The sequence below is a fragment of the Euleptes europaea genome, chromosome 17 (genome assembly GCF_029931775.1).
Source record: "Euleptes europaea isolate rEulEur1 chromosome 17, rEulEur1.hap1, whole genome shotgun sequence".
NCBI classification, from domain to species: domain Eukaryota; kingdom Metazoa; phylum Chordata; class Lepidosauria; order Squamata; family Sphaerodactylidae; genus Euleptes; species Euleptes europaea.
In genome coordinates, this window is record NC_079328.1 from 40,817,205 (window position 1) to 40,839,657 (window position 22,453).

Sequence of the window (22,453 nt, forward strand, 5' to 3'; positions counted from 1 at the left end):
CTGCAGCAGTCTCTCTCCAGCCCTGCTCCCTAGGAGTGAACCCCCTCCCTTTTCAGGCAAGGCATTTTATTCCTTCTCCCCAGGCACCACTCCCTTACCCTTGATTGGCCCTAGCCTTCCCTCCAAATCCTCTTCCACCAATCACCAGACCCAGAGGGTACCTGGGAGATGTAAGCCTGGTAACTACTTTAATATAGGCCTCCCTAGGGCCTGAAGGCTGCACTTGAGGCCTAGGATCATGACACCCACCCAGAGCCTGGCTTTGACCGGGAATGTTACTCTTTAGAGGAGTAACACTGAAGGACAGTGTCTCTCAGTGTTAAGTGGGTAGGAAGAGTAATATATAGTCAGAAGGGGGGGGTTGGGTTTGAGCTGAGTCATTGTCCTGCGAAGTATTAAAGGTAATGTGCAAATCATTGTCCTGTAAGTATCAAGATAATGTGCTAATGAGGGTGTGGTATGTTAATGTGGAACCATTGTATCCTGAAGTGATCTGTTAACAGGTGGAATCCAAGGCTGATCCGCATGGCTATTGTGGACTGTAGTCTTTGTTAGTCTGGAGGTTTTCAGGACAGGAAGCCAAGCCTTATTCATTCTTAAACTCTCTTCTTTTCTGTTAAAGTTGTGCTGATGTTTATGAATTTCAATGGCTTCTCTGTGCAATCTGACAAAATAGTTGGTAGAACTGTCCAGTATTTCAGTGTCTTGGAATAAGACCCTGTGTCCTGTTTGGGTCAGTCCATGTTCAGCCACTGCTGATTTCTCAGGTTGGCCAAGTCTGTAACCAAGACCACGGTTACACAGCCTGGATAACCTACAAGAACCAATTTGTAACTATGTCTGTGCTTTTTAGAAAGCCTGTATTTTAGGCCCTGTGTTTTAAAATATAATTGTGCACAATATATAATAAAAATAGATGTATTGGTTATTATATTAGGTAAGTGTTCAGCTCAACCCCTTGGGTTTCCCCTGACTTTTAGGTGGAGTTTCCTTGTTCCCCTTTTTCTTCAGTTATTTTCCTTCTTGCCCCATGAATTTAACTTCCGCCTTCATCAGTCCACTATTAATCTAATCCAATCCTTGAGGTTTGCTTATAATATGCATCTAATACAAAAAATTACAATATCTTGATATCTTTTTACGGTTTACTCCCACTTTCAAGTATTTCTTCACACAACATACAGTTAACTTGTGGAACTCCCTGCCCCAGGATGTGGGAATGGCTGCCAACTTGGAAGGCTTGAAGAGGGCAGTGGACATGTTCATGGAGGAGAGGGCTATCCATGGCTACTAGTAAAAATGGACACTAGTCATGATGCATACCTATTGTCTCCAGGATCAGAGGAGCATGCCTATTCTATTAGATGCTGTGGAACACAGGCAGGATGGTGCTGCTGCAGTCATCTTGTTTGTGGGCTTCCTAGAGGCACCTGGTTGGCCACTGTGTGAACAGACTGCTGGACTTGATGGGCCCTGGTCTGATCCAGCATGGCTTTTCTTATGTTCTAAGTGCTTGTGAGAGTGAGAAGCGGAATCTGGCCAGAAGCATCATCTCTGGCTAGGATCTCAAGTAGTATGCCGCTGCGTCGAGCTCATTTCTCCCCACCGACAGCCGCCCGGCCCCTCCTCTCCTTATGCCGCAGGAAAGTCAAAGCACTTCTGCATAATTGATTTAAAAAATGCAACAGGAGCCATGTTTTATCTCCTGCTGTTGTTTTTAGTTATTTATGCCCTTTTATGATTGTAGTAAAACCAGTGAAATAAAATTCTTATGTTATGGATGTTTTAAATTATTTTTATAAGCCATTAAAAGAACCTTATTGGCTAGAGAAAGGGACACAAATCCTAGAAAGCTGTGGAGAGTGGGTGAACCCTGTCATAAGGGACAGGGGTTCAAGTAGGCTTACCAGGTCCCTCTTCTTCTTCGGTGGGAGGTTTTTGGAGTGGAGGTGGGGGGGGGGTGTCGTGCGCTCCCGGAAGTGCTGCATTGCAAAGGGCCGGTTTCCACTCAAACTTACCAGTTTGAGTGGTAAAGGCCTGTTGCGATGCGGCACCTCCGGGTGTAAAACGCACCACAAGGGGCCGTTTTCGACTCAAATGGCCCCTTGTGATGCGTTTTACGCATCGCAACAGACCTTTACCACTCAGACTGGGAGTTTGAGTGGAAACCGGCCCTTTGCAATGCAGCACTTCCGGGTGTGAACCGGAAGTGACTTGTCCCTGCCTGCACAGATTGCTCGCCGACCCTCAGATGGTCAGCCAGCGGCCAGGTGGATTGGTGGGGGTTTGCCCACCACCACCTGGCACTTGGCAACCCTAGGTCCAAGGGGGAACAAGCGCTATAAAATTACATAGGATGTGGCAATGGTAGCTTTTCACCTAATCAATCTCTGGATGCTGAATATTGAGCATTCTTGCATTCGGAAGACTAAGACAATATGAGTGCATACAGACAGAATGCAAAAATATTAGCAATCATTCCAATCGGTTCTTTTATAGGGAAACCTGAAATGTAATTATATTGTGCTTTGAAAATATTGCTTTCTGGTCTTTGAAATGTTAAAATAGACTCCGTAAGCCACACTAAAATGGTAGAATGTTCACTCCCTGCTAAACGCCAATCGCTTAAAATATCTGTATTTTGAATATGCTATTTTCAAGTACGGCAGCATTTAGACAGCTGAAAGGGAGGGAAGTGCTGGAAATAATAATTTGGCAATTTGGACTCTCTGTTTCCAGGTTCCCCAAAGTATTCGCTGTAATTGTTTCTTGCAAAAAAAATAAATAAATACTCGGCAAACAGTTGTGGTCTGTCTGTACCTGATGCAAATACTTCATGGCAAAAACAAACTGTGCAAGCTTGCTGTCTAGCAAGAATAATTCTTAAACTGTCTACAGAAATGTTCTTATCCTAAGGACCATGTAAAAGGTTTAAAAGGTTAGATGTGTACCCCCGAATCAGTCCTGCTCGGGACTTGAATGGCAACCACTTCCCTTTCCTCCCTCCATGCTGAATGGTAAACCGCTTTTGAGGGAGGGGCTGTGGCTCAGTGGTATAGCATCTACTGGGCATGCAGGAGGTCCCAGCTTCAATCCCCAGCATCTCCAGTTAAAGGGACTAGGCAAGTAGGTGATGTGAAAAACCTCTGCCTGAGACTCTGGAGAGCCGCTGCCGGTCTGAGCAGACAATACTGACTTTGATGGACCCAAGGGTCTGATTCAGTAGAAGGCAGCTTCATGTGTGTTCATGTGTATGTGTAGTGGACACAGGTCAAAATGCTGATTTTCATCTATATGGGATCAGAGTACATGAAGGTCCTCCGTAAAGTTTTGTCCCTTTCCAAGACCCCTTGTATGTAATACCTGTAACAGCATCTCTCTGTAGTGTTTTGAGATGACTTGCATTATGCTGCCTCTTTGCCTTCCTTAGCATTTTCTACTTATTTTCACTGCCACCAAAGGCTCTCACGTTCTTAGCTGAACCCAAAAACAGAATGGCTTTATTATATTTGGTAGAATTACAGAACAGTCAGCGCATGGGGTGGGTGGTGGTGGGGCTCTCAGGTAAAATAAAACAGGTCTAAATAAAACAGCTATAGGTACAAAAATTAACCATATGGTACTTTAAAAATTATTTATTTCAAAACTTCACTGATTTATGACAATAAGAGCATTGGGAACAGCCTATGTTGGGCATAGCTAACTACTATCTCTGGATACAACTAGCTATACATTTTAACCGCGGAGGTCCATTTTAAACTGTACAGGTATTCAAATTAGCTCTCTACAGAAAATTATGTTTCTGATTATGCGGCTCAACTGGGATTTACCCTCTGGAATTTTCATACTTCAAGCATGGCACTGTGAACTGGAAAAGCCATTTATTCTGGGCAAAAAAGTGTATAGTGTTGCCATGGGCGGTAGAAGAAACCCCAGCCCACAGCAGCAGGCTTTCAAAACTCATTATTTTTATGTTCAACACTTCATAAGCTAAACAATATTGTTTTAAAAAAGCCAATTAATTTCTCATTTGCATCCAATTCTCATAAAAAAAACCAACTTCAGCAGCGAAAAAAAGTCCCAGCATGAGCATACAGCGAAACATTAGCCCCCATGTGCAAATGTGAAATGTACTACACATAGATTTGCAGAATACAGCTTGCAAATTCACAGCTCATTCCTGAACCTCCAGGATGAAAGTCCTCGGGAGGCCAGGAAGGGGCTGCGCCAACATTGCCCCCCCCCCCGGTGCCCGGGCCACTTATGCCACGCAACGCCAGGGGGGAGGCCCAGACACTGGTCTCCTAGCACTGCAGTGCCGCCCAGTCTTTTGGCGGCATCACACTGGCACAAAGCCCCGCACCAGCATCCCGGGGGGCGTCCCCGGGGCGTGCTGGTGGGGGGAGCTGCTGATAGGAAGCGTCCTGTCCCCTTTCAGCATGGCACGCCGGCGGGACAAACAACATTGCTGTGCCTGCTTTTATGCAGGCACAGCATTGCTGCTCTCAATGGGACATTTTGCCCCATTTAAAATTTAAAAAGCCTCTAAAAGGCTTTTTAAAGCCTTTTGGCGGCCAGAAAACAGGTTTGGAGGTGCCGTGGTGGCGCCTCGGCTACGCTATCCTAGAAGCCGAAAGGTCGGGAATGGGCAGTCAGTGTCTTTGCAAGAAGCCCTAGGCTTTAAGAGAAACATCTACCTTCTAAAACCATTTTCAGTCCTCTTTGGAGAGAGCCAGGCCATCAAATTCAAATGCCAGCCAAATAATCACCTAGGTATGGCACGAGCTGAGCCTCACTACTATGATACCAGGAATACAGAATAAGACAGCATACACAGAGAGTGAGAGATGACTCATGAGAGCAAGCGGAATCAGTCTTTCACCAGGGTAAGGGGTGAAGGTGTGTGGGGGAAGAGGACAATTTAAATCAGAGCAGCAGCTGTACCTGGATTTTCAAGGACTTGTCAGGATCCCCTCAAGGCATTTGCTTTGCTGTTTGGTTTCTTTCCGGAAAAGAAAGTGACAACAGTCTGTACGCTTAGTCATGTCTACAACCGCAGTTGCCCGTTGACAGCTTGTGCGATTGGTGAGGCGTACTAAGGACAGCTCCCACCACTATTAGGAGAGTTACCACCAAACAACACTGGCAGTAGTTTTGGGTGAATCTGGCCAGTTTGGAGACCATCCACTCTGCATGCACCTGGGGTTCTTGCTTTCATCTTGTGACACAGCTGTTAATTCATCCATGGTGGGCCTGATAATAACAGATGAATGATGTTGAACTCATTTAGTTGCCTTATCCTGAATCAGATCCTTGGTCCATCAAAGTCAGTATTGTCTGCTCAGACCGGCGGCAGCTCTCCAGGGTCCCAGGCGGAGGTCTTTCACATCACCTACTTGCCTGGTTCCTTTTACTGGAGAGGCCGGGGATTGAACCTGGGACCTTCTGCATGCCAAGCAGATGCTCTACAACTGAGCCACACCTCACTTGCTCAGTAGCAAGAAGCCAGTAAGCATATGCAACAGTTGTCTGTCTCAGATGAATAGAGAGCTTTCGGTGGTGGCTGGCCCTTACGCTGCACCCAGGTCCCAAAATGTTCTGTTTCTTCCAGGGTATGGTTGCAAGCCAAATGATCCTGCAACCTGACTGAAGCTAAGCGGGTTTGTTTCTGGTCAGTGTCTGGGACTGAACAGGACAAGGCCAGGAGCCAGGTGGGGGCATGGTCCGAAGGCAAAGTCGAGCCCGGACTTGGGGAGGGCCAGGATGGGCGAAGCTAAGAGGCAGCCCTGAACAGCTAGGGGAAGGGGCAGGGAGATGGGCAGGGAAGGCTTCCCTTTCCTTTTGTAGCCTCCCAGGTGGGACCAGGGAATCCCATAAAAGGAAAGGCACCACACCCAGCTGGGAAGGAAAGGAAAGGTGGAGCTACAGAGGCAGCCAGTCCTGGGAAGGCAGTGGAGGAGGAGAAGAGGAGGAAAAGGAGGAGGAGGAAAAGGGGGAGGAAGAATTGGTTTTTATATGCCAACATTATCACTTAAGGAAAACTCAAACCGGCTTACAATTACCACAACAGACACCCACAACAGACACCCGGTGCGGTAGCTGGGGCTGAGAGAGTGACTAGCCCAAGGTCACCCAACTGGCTTCATGTGTAGGAGTGTGGAAACAAATCCAGTTCATCAGATTAGCCTCTGCTGCTCATGAGGAGGGGTGGGGAATCAAACCCGGTTCTCCAGATCAGAGTCCACCGCTCCAAACCACTGCTCTTAACCACTACACCACACGTATCACCCTCTCCTTCCCATTCGGAGGCCTCAGGACAGGAGGCCTGATGTCAAACAGAATGGCAGAGGGTTGCAGGCCCACAGTGGGGCGGGAGGAGGCTTACAACACCCAAAGCGTTGAAAGTAACTTTTGAATAAAACACCAGTTGAGCCATTGAGAAGAATGAGATCAACCCTTTAACGCTTCTATATAGGTGATTCGGAAACAGTGGAAATGTCAGCTTTCACTGTCGGTGTAACAGACACAAAGGAAATTCTACATTCACAGCATCCTCAGCAGACCTGCCACGAGATTAGAAAGAGGAATGCTTTGGTCCTAGACAAAAACGGGGTTGGGTCACGTTAGCTGGCCAAACATCAACCAAGGCTGGACTTGTTCTATCCTCCAATAGCTAATGACCTCATTTCACTGCTGGGAGACAGATCGCTTCTTTGTGATTCATGCCCACACATAACTATTTACACAGCCACGTGCACATGTAATCATGGATCCTCACATCTCTTCCCCCAGTTTCTCCAAGAGCAGTAAACACAGAAGCTACTGCATCTGGAATCTTGATAGGTATGCATTGGCACTGTTGGGAATCCTGTGTACATCTGAGGTCCTTCCCCCCCCCCCCACCTACAGTCAGTGAGATTTCCATGTTGAATAAAAACATACATAGAATTGTTCTGTAGCACGCACCTAATAAAAATGGGAAAGATTAGTACAACTTGACAGAGTTGAATTTGTCACAATCTCATTGGAGTCCAAGAGGACAGACGAATACACGTGAACACATGAAGCTTCCTTATACTGAATCAGACCCCTGGTCCATCAAAGTCAGTATTGTCTACTCAGACCGGCAGTGGCTCTCTAGGGTTTCAGGCAGGGGTCTTTCACATCACCTGCTTGCCCAGTCCCTTTAACTGGAGATGCCAGGGGTTGAACCTGGGACCTTCTGCATGCCAAGTAGAGGCTCTACCACTGAGCTACGGTCCCTCCCCTGAGAAGGAGAGAGAAGTGATACCGACAGAACACAGGAAAATCTACTTATGAAAGGATGTGGTTATTCCATAAAAAATTTTTTTTAAAAAAGTATCTGACCTCCAAAGTGCTTTAATTTATTTTTAAATTTATCTTTAGTCTTATATCCCAACCTTCTCCCTGCCGAAGCCAGTCTCAGGGCTGCTCACAACAGACAAAACAACATTGAAACATAGTAGCAAATAAATTTGAGAAGACCAGAGTCACTAGAAAAGACAATTATGCTAGGAAAAGTTGAGGGCAGCAGGAAAAGAGGAAGAACCAACAAGAGATGGATTGACTCAATAAAGGAAGCCACAGTCCTCAGTTTGCAAGACCTGAGCAAGGCTTTCCAAGATAGAACATTTTGGAGGATATTGATTCATAGGGTCGCCATGAGTCGGAAGCGACTTGATGACACTTAACACACACAAAGCACATAAAATTATCTGAATTAAAACCAACAGTCTCTAAGTTAAAAACAGATGGGGCTCATTACAATAAGCAGGGTCCAGGCCTGCCTGGAAAAGAGCCAGGTTCCCCTAATCCGGGTCTTAGAAGGCAGCAGGGGAATATACACATATCTGACAGTTTGTACTGCAGGATTATCAGGCTCAATCCCAGGCTTTTAGACAATCCTGTAATGGCCAGGACGCCAGGAGTGGGTTTGCAAACTGCTGGCCAACTAGCCGATGCACCGCTAGAAAGGAAGTTGCAGCTTGGAAACAAAGCGCTGCTTTCGCCTGCGTATGTTGCCTGCATTACAATTAGCAATGCACAGGGCAGAAAGGCTGCCGGGCCTTTCTCTGAAATGTCTCTGGCCGCCTCCTCGCCAACAGAACCTACTCCGCAAAGCACCTATCGTCTCTTGAACAAACAGCCGGCAGCAGATTATCTTTACATGGTCAACTAAGGTTTTTTTTTTTTTTTTAATAGAGAGAGGGAAAAGGGTGAAATTTACATCGACAGCTGTTGAGTAAAATCTCCGCAGACAGCCATTTAATTCTCTTCTCCCTACCCATTGTTTCCATTAACCCCAGCACAGGATATCACTGGTGACATTTATGTCACTTATTTGCTTTTGTGCTTATTAGCTGTCGTGCAGTAGAGTCACTCAGCTTAACTGTTTTATGATGCTTAGGCCAGAAGACGAAAAGCTGCTTGAGGAGGGCCCAAGGGCTTATGGGACTTTTGGCTTTGAACAGCAGATTCAACCCATTTGTTTATTTACTTCATTTACTTCTTGCCTTTCTCCCCAAAGAGGCCGACGGCCTTCTCCTCCAGTTTATTCTCACAACAACCCTGTGAGGTAGGTTAGGTTGAGGGGTGTGACTGGCACAAGGTCACCCAGTCAGCTACCGTGGCAGAGTGGGGATTTGAACCTCGGTCTGGCACTTTAATCACTACACCATATCGAAGCTTTATGAGATTCTCCTTGGTCCTTCCAAAATATTTTTTTGTGCATTGAAGTGGTCGGTTTTGGTATGAGCACCTTTCAGTAGTTCTCTTTAGCACATCGTACTAGTTAGGAGAGCCAGCGTGGTATAGTAGTTAAGAGCGGCGGACTCTGATCTGGAGAACTGGGTTTGATTCCCTGCTTCTCCACATGAGTGGCGGGTTCTAAACTGGCGGACCAGGTTCGATTCCCCACTCCTCCACATGAGGCCTGCTGGGTGATCTTGGGCTAGTCACAGTTCTCTCTGAACTCTCTGAGCCTCACCTACCAGAGCCAGCGTGGTGTAGTGGTTAAGAGCAGTGGTTTGGAGCAGTGGACTCTGATTGGAGAACCGAGTTTGATTCCCCACTCCTCCACATGAGCGGCAGAGGCTAATCTGGTGTACTGGGTTGGTTTCCCCATTCCTACACATGAAGCCAGCTGGGTGACCTTGGGCTAGTCACAGTTCTATTAAGAGCTCTCTCAGCCCCAGCTACCTCACAGGGTGTCTGTTGTGGGGAGAGGAAGGGAAGGTGATTGTAAGCTGGTTGGATTCTGCCTTAAGTGGTAGAGAAAGTCAGCATATAAAAACCAACTCTTCTTCTTCTTCACAAAATGCCTGTTGTGGATGTGTGTGATTGTAAGCCGCTTTGAGACACTTTTCGGTAGAGAAAAGCAAGGTATAAAAACCAACACTTCTTCATCTTCAGGAACTCTTAAAAACCCAGAAAGTATTAAGAAATAAGACTTTTAAACAATATTCCTTGCTGTGGGGCCTAGATCAGCTTCCCAATATCACCACTGCATTGAGAGAGGCCATACTGTAAAACCCCACAGTGGAATAGGTCCATATCTGCACAGCTAGGTCTACGGAAGGGGCCGAGGCCCAGTGGTAGAGCATTTGCTTGGCATGCAGAAGGTTCCAGGTTCAATCTCCGGCACCTCCAGTTAAAGGGACCAGGCAAGTAGGTGATGTGAAAGACCTCTGCCTGAGAACCTGGAGAGCTGCTGCTGGTCTGAGCAGACAATACTGACTTTAATGGGCCAAGGGTCTGCTTCAGTATAAGGAAGCTTCATGTGGAAGATGCATGGCATTGTATTCCACAGTGATGCTCACGCAGAACGCAGCAGGAAATTCACTGTGAATCTGCTAGTCGTCTTGTCCCGTTCAGATGATACATCGGAAGCAAGAGATCGTTCGGTCAGCCAAAAGAAATGTGTTAGGTTTAGAGATTTGCAGTGGTTGCACAGAGGTTGAGGAAGGCATATATTAAAGTTGAAGTGGCGAACTGTAAAAATCTGTCAAAACCCATCTGCCCCCCCCCCCCCCGGTGTACTGCAATAACCAAGCTCCTTTCAATCTGAAGTAACTGCAGTTGCTGTTGACACATAAGTACTTTAAACACACAGTCTGGAGCAAGTTGTATTCATCACCCCTGATATAATTTGCAATTGTTGAAAATATTTATTTAGAATTCATTGCTTGTAACCAGAGGTCATTGCAAACATAACATAACAAAACAAACAAACAAACAACCCTCCAAATAAATATCATACTTTCATTTCAGGCAACGACTGTCTTTCGTTAAACAATAAAATTCAAATTACTGGTTCAATGTTACAGAAATGGAGGAAGGATAAAGGAAAACATATACAGGTACAACTGTCTCCTGAATAGGTGAAAGTGTTTTCAGAACAAAGAGAGCTTGATTGAACAGATAAAGCAATGCTGAGAAAAACGACTACTTTAGCCATAAAGAAGACAAGCCCCTTAAAACCCGTTACGGCAAGCCACCTATGAACATCTCTTGCTTTGAAAACCTGACGGGGTCACCTTAAGTCAGCTGTGACTCGATGGCACTTTCCCACCACCACCACTACAGATCTGATCAAAATTATTTTGCCCTGATTGACAATATTTTGCCAAGAAAACCCTCATGCGGTTACCCAATGGAGCACTGTTAGGGTTCAAAGTCCATTTTTAGTTATATAATTAAAAATCACAATGACTCAATAGGCTCCCATTCAGATAATCAGCATATCAAATACGATGATGATTATCATTAATAATAATTCCAGTGAGGTAAACCCTTGAAGGTTTTGTGGTTATTGCTGTATGACACCTTTTGGATATAATGGGAAAGGAGAGCCAGCGTGGTGTAGTGGTTAAGAGCGGTGGAGTCCGATCTGGAGAACCGGGTTTGATTCCCCACTCCTTCCACATGAGCGGCGGATGCTAATCTGGTGAACCAGGTTGGTTTCCCCACTCCTACACATGAAGCCAGCTTGGTGACCTTGGGCTAGCTGTTGTGGGGAGGGGAAAGGAAGGTGATTGTAAGCTGGTTTGAGTCTCCCTTCTGTGGTAGAGAAAGTCGACATATAAAAACCAACTTTTCTTATTCTTCTCTTCTAGGGGGGAGTACATAGTGAAATTCTCAGGCCCAGGATCCAAAGAGCTCTTTAAAGTGCACTGAAAAGCTTAGAGCTGTTTGGAATATTTGTGTTGTTTGACCAGCACGTGTCCCAAGGCCACGTGTCAACCTGCTTTTGTGGTATTTGGGGAGGGGGAGGTGTTGCGGTTGCTCTGTGAAAGGAACGACAGCACCCCTCTGAAGTGCCCAGAGTGAGGTACCCAGTTCTTTGGATCCTGGAGGGGGGCAGAAGGCTGACTTCCAAGGAGGTTTCTATCTGACTATGAATGGAGCCCAGAAGCGCCTCACATGGACATTTCAGAGAACAGTGTTCTGCAACTCTGGAGCCACCACAGAGAAGTCCCTGCTCCTGATAAGTAATAAAGTTGCATCCCTGATCTGTCAGCAATGCTGATTCTATGACCTTAAGCAGGTGATGAGAGGGAGGGCATCTTGGCCACCTTCTGGGCATGGAGTAGGGGTCACTGGGTGTGTGTGGGGGAGGTAGTTGTGAATTTCCTGCATTGTGCAAGGGGTTGGACTAAATGACCCTGGTGGTCCCTTCCGATTCTATGATTCTACAGGGTGTGTGTGTGTAAGAGAGCTTTAACTGCTTGAAAATGGATTAGGCAGAAATTGGTATAAAGATTCTCAAAGTAGAGAGGATTCCCCCCCTTTTTCCCCCCAGACACACTTTCAATCTGTTAAGCTGCTTAGAATGATGGAACCATCAAAAACAGTTTAAGCGGGCTCAACTATTTCGGTGACATCTGTTGCAAAATAGTGTGTTTATACACAGGGCACCATTGTCCTAATGGAGGGAAAATGGCAATACATAGAGGGATCCCCATGAGAACTCACTTTTCTTTTCTACCCTGAAGATGCGCACAAGAACCCTGTTCCATGTTAGTTTAATGTAGGGTCTCTGCACATTGGGGCTGGGGTAGGGGGCCAGGAAATGCAGTTGCGTGTGTGGCGGCCTGACAGTGCAATCTTAGGCAGAGTTACTCCAGTTTAAGGCCACTGAAATGAATTAGCTTAGACTGGAGTAACTCTCAAATCCTAGTCTGACATTCTAACCATTACACAATACTATCATTCTCACCCACTTTTTAAAATCTAGCAGTTTTTCTTAAGCCAATGAGGGTTAATTAGAAAAAAAGAGGTGAATATGAGACATTTTCATAACAGCTTTTTAAACAAATTCTAAAAAGGCACAAGTTTATGGGCTGATTTAAAGGATAACCCATTTCAGAAAACATCGATATTAAATTTGAGCAAATGAAAAACAGGCAGCAAAACAACTCTTTCGAGAACTTCTTTTTCCATGCAAGACAGATTTTTAAAAATCTGTTTTCAGTTAGGTAGGGATCTCCTGAAGCTAAACAATATCACCAAGCTTGACTGCTGGACTTTAATATCAGATACAATCAGAGAACCAATAAGCCCACATCCTCATGTGGCAAACAGGAACGCACAGCAAGCAACAAGAAGGAACTATTCTCAGAGTCCCCTTCGAGCAGTAGAGAGACCGACTACACCACAAACATCTGAGCCTCGATGACTTTTCTGTTGAGAGTGCCCTGGTGACTCTCTTATTAATATTTTAGAGACCACCTTTAAGCAGAAAGTTGGCAACAATTTGAACATACCAACTGAACTGAAGGCCAATCAGTTATAAAAAATAAGAACACAGAAGAAACGCCGAACTACATAAACACAACAAGAACTTCTACTAGGCCTCAGACGTCCAAGAAGGTTTCTATCTGACTACGAATGGAGACCAGAAGCGCCTCATATGGACATCTCAGAGAACAGTGTTTTGCAACTCCAGAGCCACCACAGAGAAGTCCCTCCTCCTGATAAGTAATAACGTTGCATCCCTAAAGAAAGAAGCCAGCAGAAGGGACTCGCTAGTGGACCATAAGGCCCTGAGGAGGTTCATGGGGGAAAAGGCATTCCCTGAAAGACTACCAACCCAGGCAACAAGCGCCTTTAAAGGTCAAAATGAGGAACTTGCATCTTATCCTGGAAACGTGATAGTGTGGATGTAACACGCTCTTTTTTTATAATGGGATACAGAAAAAGAAAAGGTGGGATGGGAAAAAGGATAAAACATATTTCATTATCCGAGCCCCAACTTGATCCAAACTTAAGAAGAGAGGAAAAGCTATTACCCAAGTTTCTATCGTTCATCCAAAATAACAAAACATCTTCAAACTCGCAAAAACATACTCCCAAACCTCAGAATATATTAAACTGGAAAAAATCCATTACCATAACTTCTATAATTTATCATAAACATTTTAAACATCCTAGATCTCACTAAACAAATTCTTTTAAACCATTAGTTACTTAGCTTATAAGATATTTTGCTTATCACGTGAATAGTAGTCATAGAAAGATTCTTACCAAACTATGGTGATGGTGAAAAGTGCCGTCAAATCGCAGACGACTTATGACGACCTCTCATGGGGTTTTCCAGGCAAGAGTTGTTCAGTAGAGGTCTGCTATTGCCTGATCCTGTTTAGACCCTGCATAGCAACCCTGGATTTCTGTGGTGGTCTCCCATCCAAATTATAACCAGGGCTGACCCTGCTTAGCTTTTGCGAGCTGATGAAATGGGGCTAGTCTGGGCCATCTGGGTCAAGATAACCTGTCAACCTGTCAACAAATGGGTGACGCGCAGAAGGATGGAAAAATCTGGAATCTTTTGATTCAGCTGAGCTGGGGACTACAGGCAGGGCTGAGTTTAAACTTTGCCTTTTTTAAAACGCTGGGAAGCCTAACTAAACTGAGAATTTAATTGAGGTTTGCTGGGAGAGTGTTGTGATTGTTGTGCCGGGGGTGTGTGTGTGTGATTAAGGTTGATTGCTGCCTGAAAGCTTGATTGTTCCCTTGTTAAGTGGGGTTGTTGTGATTGGAGCTTGTGTCTGAGAGGTGGGGGCTGTGTGCATTTAAATTCCAAGGCTCCTGCTCACCAGAGGCTCTTAGCCTGTGGATCGTGACTGGGGAACTGTAGGTGAGTATAAAATCTTTTTATCTTAGCACAGTAACTCTCTCCATCCGGTTGGAGTACCGAGCAACTTGAATATCTATGTGAATTAGCAGCAGATAGCTGCAGGGCAAGCTGCAGGGCACAGTTCTTATTTGGTATAGGAAGAGTGCAAGAGAGTAAAGGGCAGGGTTACAACACCAAAAAATAATATAATAATAAATTAATTAATAAAATACCAGTTATGAAGGGACAAGCCGGGCCTATACAAAAGGGATGGGCTCCACTTGAACCAGGATGGAACCAGACTGCTGGCGCGTAATATAAAAAAGGTGGCAGTGGAGCTTTTAAACTGAACCTGGGGGGAAAGCTGACAGGAGCTGAGAAGCATCTGGTTCGGGCAAACTCAGTGCACATGGACAAAGGAAAAATTGCTTCAGATTGCCCACATGGGAATTACTTGGACATGAAAGGGAATGGGGAAAAACTGATGGATAGCCACTTAAAGATGCCCAAAGGCACATGCCAGGCAAGTCGGAAGAGAGAAACAGTGTGGAGGTGTTTCTATGCTAATGCTAGAAGCCTCCAAGCAAAAATGGGGGAATTAGAGTGCATGGTTTTAAGGGAAAACATAGATACAGTGAGCATTACAGAAACCTGGTGGAGGGGAGAGAACCAGTGGGATACAGTCATCCCTGGTTACAAACTGTATAGAAATGACAGGGAAGGGCATATTGGAGGGGGTGTTGCTATGTATATCAAGGAAGGCACAGTGTCTAATAATCTAGAGACCATAAAAAGGGCAGACTCATCCACAGAATCCTTATGGGTGATGATTCCGGGCCCCAAAGGAGATTTAGTACTGGGGACATTCTATCGGCCCCCTGACCAAATGGCTCAGGGTGATCTTGAGATGGAGAATGAAATTAGGGAAGCATGTAAAGATAATGAAGTAGTAATAATGGGAGACTTCAACTTCCCTCATATTGATTGGATAAATGTCTGCTCCAGGCAAGCCAAAGAGATAAAATTTTTAGACATCCTAAATGACTGTGCCCTCGAACAGTTGGTCATAGACCCAAACAGAGGGGAGGCGATCCTGGATTTAATACTCTGTGGTGCTGTCAGTGATTTAGTGCGGGATGTGGATGTAGTTGAGCCAGTTGGCAATAGTGATCACAATGGCATCAAATTTAATTTATATGTAAGTGGGAAAGTGACTGGGAAATCTCACACAATTACCTTTGACTTTAAAAGAGGGAACTTCTCTAAAATGAGAAAACTGGTAAAGAGGAAGTTGAAAGGAACAGTTAGGAGGGTTAAATCTCTTGAAAAGGCTTGGGGGTTACTCAAGTCCACATTACTAGAGGCTCAGCTAGCTTGTATACCACAGGTCAGGAAAGGTAGTAATAAGTCCAAGAGGTCACCACCATGGCTAACAGGTAAGGTAAAGGAAGCAATTAGAGAAAAAAAGTCTTCCTTCAGAGACTGGAAGGGTTGCCCAAATGAGGCGAACAGAAGCAAACACAAACTTGCACAAAGGAAATTCAAGCAGATAATTAGAGATGCAAAAAAAAAAAAGATTTTGAGGGTCATATTGCTAAACACATCAAAACAAACAATAAGAAATTCTTTAAGTATATTAGGAGTAGGAAACCAGCTAGGGAAGCGGTTGGACCATTGGATGACAATGGGAGTAAAGGAACTCTAAGGGAGGATAAAGCGATTGCTGAAAAACTAAATGAATTCTTCTCATCTGTCTTCACTGTTGAAGATACAGTGCAGATTCCTTCTCCTGAACAGAGATTTTGGAGAGGGGAAAATGAGGAACTGAGGCAAATAGTGGTAACAAGGCAGGAAGTCCTAGAACGTCTAGACAAACTGCAAACTAACAAGTCACAGGGACCAGACGGTATTCATCCTAGAGTTCTTCAAGAACTCAAATGGGAAATTGCTGAACTTCTAACAAAGATATGTAATATGTCCCTTCAATCAGCCTCTGTACCAGAGGACTGGAGAATGGCCAATGTAACACCCATTTATAAAAAAGGTTCCAGGGGGGACCCAGGAAATTACAGGCTAGTTAGCTTAACGTCTGTTCCGCGTAAATTAGTGGAAAGCATTATTAAAGATAGAATTGTCAAGCATATAGAAGGGCAAGGTCTGCTGGGCAAAACCCAACATGGGTTCTGTAAGGGTAGGTCCTGTCTCACTAACCTATTAGAGTTTTTTGAAAGCGTCAATAAGCATGTGGACAGGAATGAGCCTGTGGATATTGTGTATTTGGATTTCCAAAAAGCTTTTGACAAAGTCCCCCACCAAAGACTGCTAAGCAAACTTCATAGTCACGGGATAAGAGGACAAGTCCTCTTATGGATTGAGAGCTGGCTGAAAAATAGGAAGCAGAGAGTAGGAATCAATGGTCAGTTCTCACAATGGCGGGATGTGAGCAGTGGGGTGCCTCAGGGATCTGTGTTGGGACCGGTGCTTTTCAACCTGTTCATCAATGACCTGGAGTTGGGGTTAAACAGTGAAGTAGCCAAGTTTGCAGATGACACCAAATTATTTAGGGTGGTTAAAACAAAATCGGACCGTGAAGAGCTCCAGAAGGATCTCTGCGTACTGGAAGAATGGGCATTAAAATGGCAAATGAGATTCAATGTGAGTAAGTGTAAAGTGATGCATGTTGGGCAAAAAATCCCAACTTCACATATACACTGATGGGATCTGTGCTGGCAGCGACAGACCAAGAAAGAGATCTTGGGGTGGTAGTGGATAGCTCAATGAAGATGTCAACCCAGTGTGCGGCTGCTGTAAAAAAGGCAAATTCCATGCTGGCTATAATTAGACAAGGAATAGAGAATAAAACTCCTGATATCATACTGCCCTTGTACAAATCTATGGTGAGACCACACTTGGAATACTGTGTACAGTTCTGGTCACCACACCTAAAAAAGGATATTACAGAGCTTGAGAAGGTGCAGAAAAGAGCAACCAAAATGATTAGGGGACTAGAGCAACTGTCCTATGGGAAGCGGTTAAGACGCTTAGGGCTGTTTAGCTTGGAAAGAAGATGGCTGAGGGGAGACATGATAGAGGTCTATAAAATTATGCATGGTTTGGAGAGAGTGGACAGGGAGACGTTTTTCTCCCTCTCCCATAATACTAGAACACGGGATCATCTGCTAAAGCTGGAGGGTGAGAGATTCAAAACAGATAAAAGGAAGTATTTTTTCACACAACGCATAGTTAAATTGTGGAACTCCCTGCCCCAGGATGTGGTGATGGCTGCCAGCTTGGAGGGCTTTAAGAGGGGAGTGGACATATTCATGGAGGAGAGGGGTATTCATGGCTGTTAATTAGAATGGATATTAGTCATGCTGCATACCTATTCTCTCTAGTATCAGAGGAGCATGCCTATTTTGGGTGCGATGGAACACAGGCAGGATGGTGCTGCTGCACTCGTCTTGTTAGTGGCTTCCTAGAGGCACCTGGTTGGCCACTGTGTGAACAGACTGCTGGACTTGATAGGCCTTGGTCTGATCCAGCAGGGCCTTTCTTATGTTCTTAATCTGCTGAGTTTTGTCTCTATTTGCTCTTCTTGAGAAGAACCTTCTTCACGCAATGCATAGTTAAGTTGTGGAACTCCCTGCCTCAGGATGTGGTGATGGCTGCCAACTTGGAAGGCTTTAAGAGGGGAGTGGACATGTTCATGGTGGAGGGGTATTCATGGCTAGTAGTTAAAATGGATACTAGTCATTATGCATACCTATTCTCTCCAGGATCAGAGGAGCATGCCATATATATTAGGTGCAGTGGAACACAGGTAGGAGAATGCTGCTGCAGTCGTCTTGTTTGTGGACTTCCTAGAGGCACCTGGTTGGCCACTGTGTGAACAGACTGCTGGACTTGATGGGCCTTGGTCTGATCCAGCAAGGCTTTTCTTATGTTCTTAACCTTTCCCCCCACTCCTCTAGTCCCAAAGCCCAGCCAGCCATGGAAAAATCATAACCTATCCAGAAACATTTTAACACCCGTGGCACTTATGAACCGTTAATCTGCCCAATAAAACTTTCCAAAAGGTTTCAAAACTGATCACTCACCTGCAGTGAAATCATTACTCAAATCTATGAATGCATGAGAGTGAGGTCGACGCATTTTGCTTGGCAGTTTCGGTACCGGATACCATTTTAGCTCCCTAAGAAATAAAGTTGCAGAGATTCATTTTAAACAAGGTACTGCTTGGATACTTGCTGATGAAGCATGTATAGCTGGAAAGTTTTGCTGACACTGGGCCTTCCTTGGTCAAAAGCAACCCTAGTTGTATTCATATACCTTCTTCAGCACATTTGTAAGAATGGGATTTGGCCCATAAAAGCTCACGGAAATATGAGAAGGTACTGTGCAAACATGGCAGCAGCAGAGGAGGAGGAAAAGAAGAAGGTTTTTATATGCCGACTTTCTCTTCCACTTAAGGGAGACTCAAACTGGCTTACGATCACCTTCCCCTCCCTTCCCCACAACAGACACCCTGTGAGGTAGGTGAGGCTGAGAGAGTCTAAGAGAGCTGTGACTAGCCCAAGGTCACCCAGCTGGCTTTGTGAGGAGGACTGGGGAAACAAATCCAGTTCACCAGATTAGCCTCTGCTGCTCATGAGGAGTAGTGGGGAATCGAACCCAGTTCTCCAGATCAGAGTCCACCGCTCCAAACCACCGCTCTTAACCACTACACCACGCTGGCTTAGAGGTCTGATCCTCTGGCATTAAAGTGCAGTTTGGCATTAGGTCTGAATTAAGCATGCAAATACCATTTTTTCAAGTTATGTTTTCCTTTGCATTCAAATCCAAAACACTGGGAGGGGAAACAAGCAGCACTCTATCTAAGGGCCAAGAGCCTCTGTTTAAGTACCTGTTCTTTGCATTCATTATTTTTTCTTTCCAACCTAACCACCCACTTGTCAACTTGCCCTGTGCCTCTAAGTATTTTATTTTTTAACAACACATAACTAAAAAAGAAACATTAAAAACACAATCTACCAACAAAAACCTAACAATACATCGAGTGTGCCTCTTAATCCAAGTCAATTATCTATTATAGTTTAACCTTTATTCTCCACTATTCGTATTCATGCTTGTTACTTGTACCATTAGTAATTGTTTAACTTATTAAAAAGCACTTATTCACTATCAGCCTTGCACAGTATTATCCGCAATGCAAATATTAATGTCTGAGTATATTGTATATATATTATAAACTCTAAAACACTCTAATAGTTTCTTTTGTATTGCTTATGATTCCACACTTCAGCTTGCCCTGTGCCTCTTTGTCCAGGGATGGCAAAGCCTACACCACACTTAATGGACTCTTGCTCTTTTCTTCTGCTACAGACTGACTAACACGGCTACCCATCACAATCTAGTGCCACACCATGTATGCCTGGAAACAGTATCGCCAAAAAAATCATACCCAAAAATCCACCTCTTTGAGAATGACTAAAAATGCAAAAGCATATGCAGGTATGCCTATGTAGTACTCTTTCATATGAAGAAAACACTATTTGGGATTACACAGAACTGCCACAATTACATGAATAAGACAAGACCATGGGGCAGAAAGCTTATGGGACATCAGCCAGGGGATAAAAATTGTCTTCCACACTGTCACCGATACACATTTTGCTGCTACTCTTGCTGAACCAACTAATACAACCCACAGTTAAGTATTCTTTAAGAATATTAAGCCTGATGGTAATTCCTTCAAAGATGAAGCCCATTTGTAGTCTTTACACTTATTTAACCTTCTGCTCTTAAATTCTAATCTCCAGCGCATATTTTATTACATGAAAGCTACCACCCAATTACGGACAGAAACTGCAAATTAATGATTTTTGGGAAAAAGCTTGACCTCTGGATAAAAGCTTTGTGGAAATGGATGTCATTGCCTGAACCGTTAACGGTGGTAGAAAGTGCCGTCAAATCATAGCTGATTTATGGCGACCCTGTAGGCTGTCAAGACAAGAGACATTCAGAGGTGGTTTGCCACTGCCTGCCTCTGTATGGGCTGAGAGAGTTCTGAGAGAACTGTGACTGGCCCAAGATCGCCCAGCAGGCTTCATGTGGAGGAGTGGAGAATCGAACCCGGTTCTCCAGATTAGACTCCATTGCTCTAAACGACTACACCACACTGGAACCACTAATAGGGGGAGAAAATTACGGAGAGAGATAGTCCCTGGTAGGATCAGGCCATCATAGATGGACTTCCCAGTAAATTGAAGTCTGATACACAAAAGCCTCAGTGTGATCATTACAGGAGGGAGCAGAGTCATCATCATAGTGGACAGTGTTGGCCTAGGACTGGGAAGAAGTTGGTTTTTATATGCTGACTTTCTCTACCACTTAAGGAAGAATCAAACTGGCTTACAATTGCCTTCCTTTCCCCTCCCCACAACAGATCCCCTGTGAGGTACGTGGGGCTGTGAGAGTGTGACTAGCCCAAGCTGGCTTCATGTGTAGGAGCAGGGAAACCAACCTGGTTCACCAGATTAGAGTCTGCCGCTCCAAACCAACACTCCTAACCACTACACCACGCTGGATCTCAGTAAATGAAAACTTGAGCTCAAATGCCTGTTCAGCCATCAGGACTCAGTAGATGAAAATGAGTTAGTTGCTATCTGCCTCATATCACTGTGGAAAGAATGAAATGGGAGGGGGAGCGGAGGGAGCGGAGCTTGCTTACCCCCCATTTTGAAATGTCTAAAAACCAAGAATCGCATGCACTGTCCTTGTTGCCAGCATGGTGTAGTGGTTAAGAGTAGTGGACTCTAATTTGGAGAACTGGCATATAAAAACCAACTCTTCGAGGGTCCGAATACTCACCAAAGTAATGTAAACCCAATGGAATACAGATTGGGGTTAGCCGTTTAACTGATTTTAATTTGCAAGAAAACATTAGTTTATTCTTACATCTTGCTGACTCCACTCAGTTAATGCAAGGGTATTTTATGCTACAATTCTATACATCTTTTTACAGAGGAATCTTCCAGGAACAGGAAGTCTCAAATACGGAACACAGTCCTAGTTTAGGCATCTCAACTGTGTCTGCCCTTATTTTCCCTCTGCCCATCCCCCATCCCCCCAAACTAACTGTGTCCAACATAGTGCTATCAACCTGACCACCCTCTCTTTTAGAACTACTACTTTTCAGATTTTTGCATATGTAGATACCGAAAGTATTGTGTCCTATTTTAAATTAGCTGGCAGTTCAGCTCATAGACAAACATTTCCATTTCCAAATGAAAACAGACACCATGCTATCAGAGTCTGCAATTTTTTTTCCGACGTCCCCTAGGATCTTATTACATTTCTCCCATTAGAAACAGAACACTGATTGGCAAAGAAATACCAGTATACCTATGGCCTTTCATACATTGCAAGAAGTACATTATAATATGGCATGCAGCAGGCACTCTTCTTCTGAACTTTCCACTAAAAAAATATTCCCTTTGAGGGAAGGAGGGTGGTTGCAAGAAGGGAGAGACTTTTTTTTTTGCTCAAAAGCTGATAAAATCTTCCCACATAATCATTGCAAGGTTACAGTTGCTGTCACGCACGCTCTTGAGAAATGTGCAGGCTTTGTTCCGCAAGTCATAGATTTTAAAATCAGAAGTCATCTTGATAAAAATGAAAAAAGATTAATAGCCCCCTCCAAAAGGGCAGAAAACTTCTCCCATGATATTTAAGATGATTTTCAACATCAAGACACTGTTTTCTCATGCTATAATCCAAAATAATTTGCCCTGTCAAAAAGATGTTAAACAGATTTTTCTAATAAGAAGCAAACCCAAAGTGTCAAAATGACAGTCATCCATTTCTATCTACATATGGATATGTTAAATTACTGGGCAATATACCTAAACGAAGGTATCTTTTACCTTTTTATTTAACAACAACATCCTTAGCTGTGACTGGCATGAACAGGTTCTTTAATTAAGCATTTAAGTGCTTGGGGGACATATTCTTTTTTTTTTTAAACCCACCCTGATGCACTTGTTCCTATGGAAACGGAGGCGTAATCTGATTGACTTCTCCAGTTCTAACATGCTCCTCTTGACACAATAGCTAAAAAGCCCGAGGGAAGCGCAAAACACTTCACAACAAACCATTTCCTTTCCAGGTGATGAGCACCGCCATTGATTACATATAAACCTGAAACATCTGTCAAAGGCTGTCGACAGCTGGATGCGTTCAGCAAACGAATGCTGAGCCACGTTTCCATGTTAACAAACACTCCTATATATTTACAAGAAGAACCAATGGGAGTCCAGG

At 44.4% G+C, this 22,453-nt stretch overlaps 1 protein-coding gene across 1 annotated transcript in view; it reads right to left on the reverse strand.

The window, feature by feature from the left end:
• ITFG1 (integrin alpha FG-GAP repeat containing 1) overlaps nt 1-22,453 on the reverse strand; it is a 123,167-nt gene that overhangs the window by 91,805 nt on the left and 8,909 nt on the right. The window contains exon 6 of the mRNA XM_056862574.1: nt 18,232-18,326. Coding sequence (XP_056718552.1) covers nt 18,232-18,326 — 95 coding nt within the window. The remainder of the gene's footprint in view (nt 1-18,231; nt 18,327-22,453) is intronic.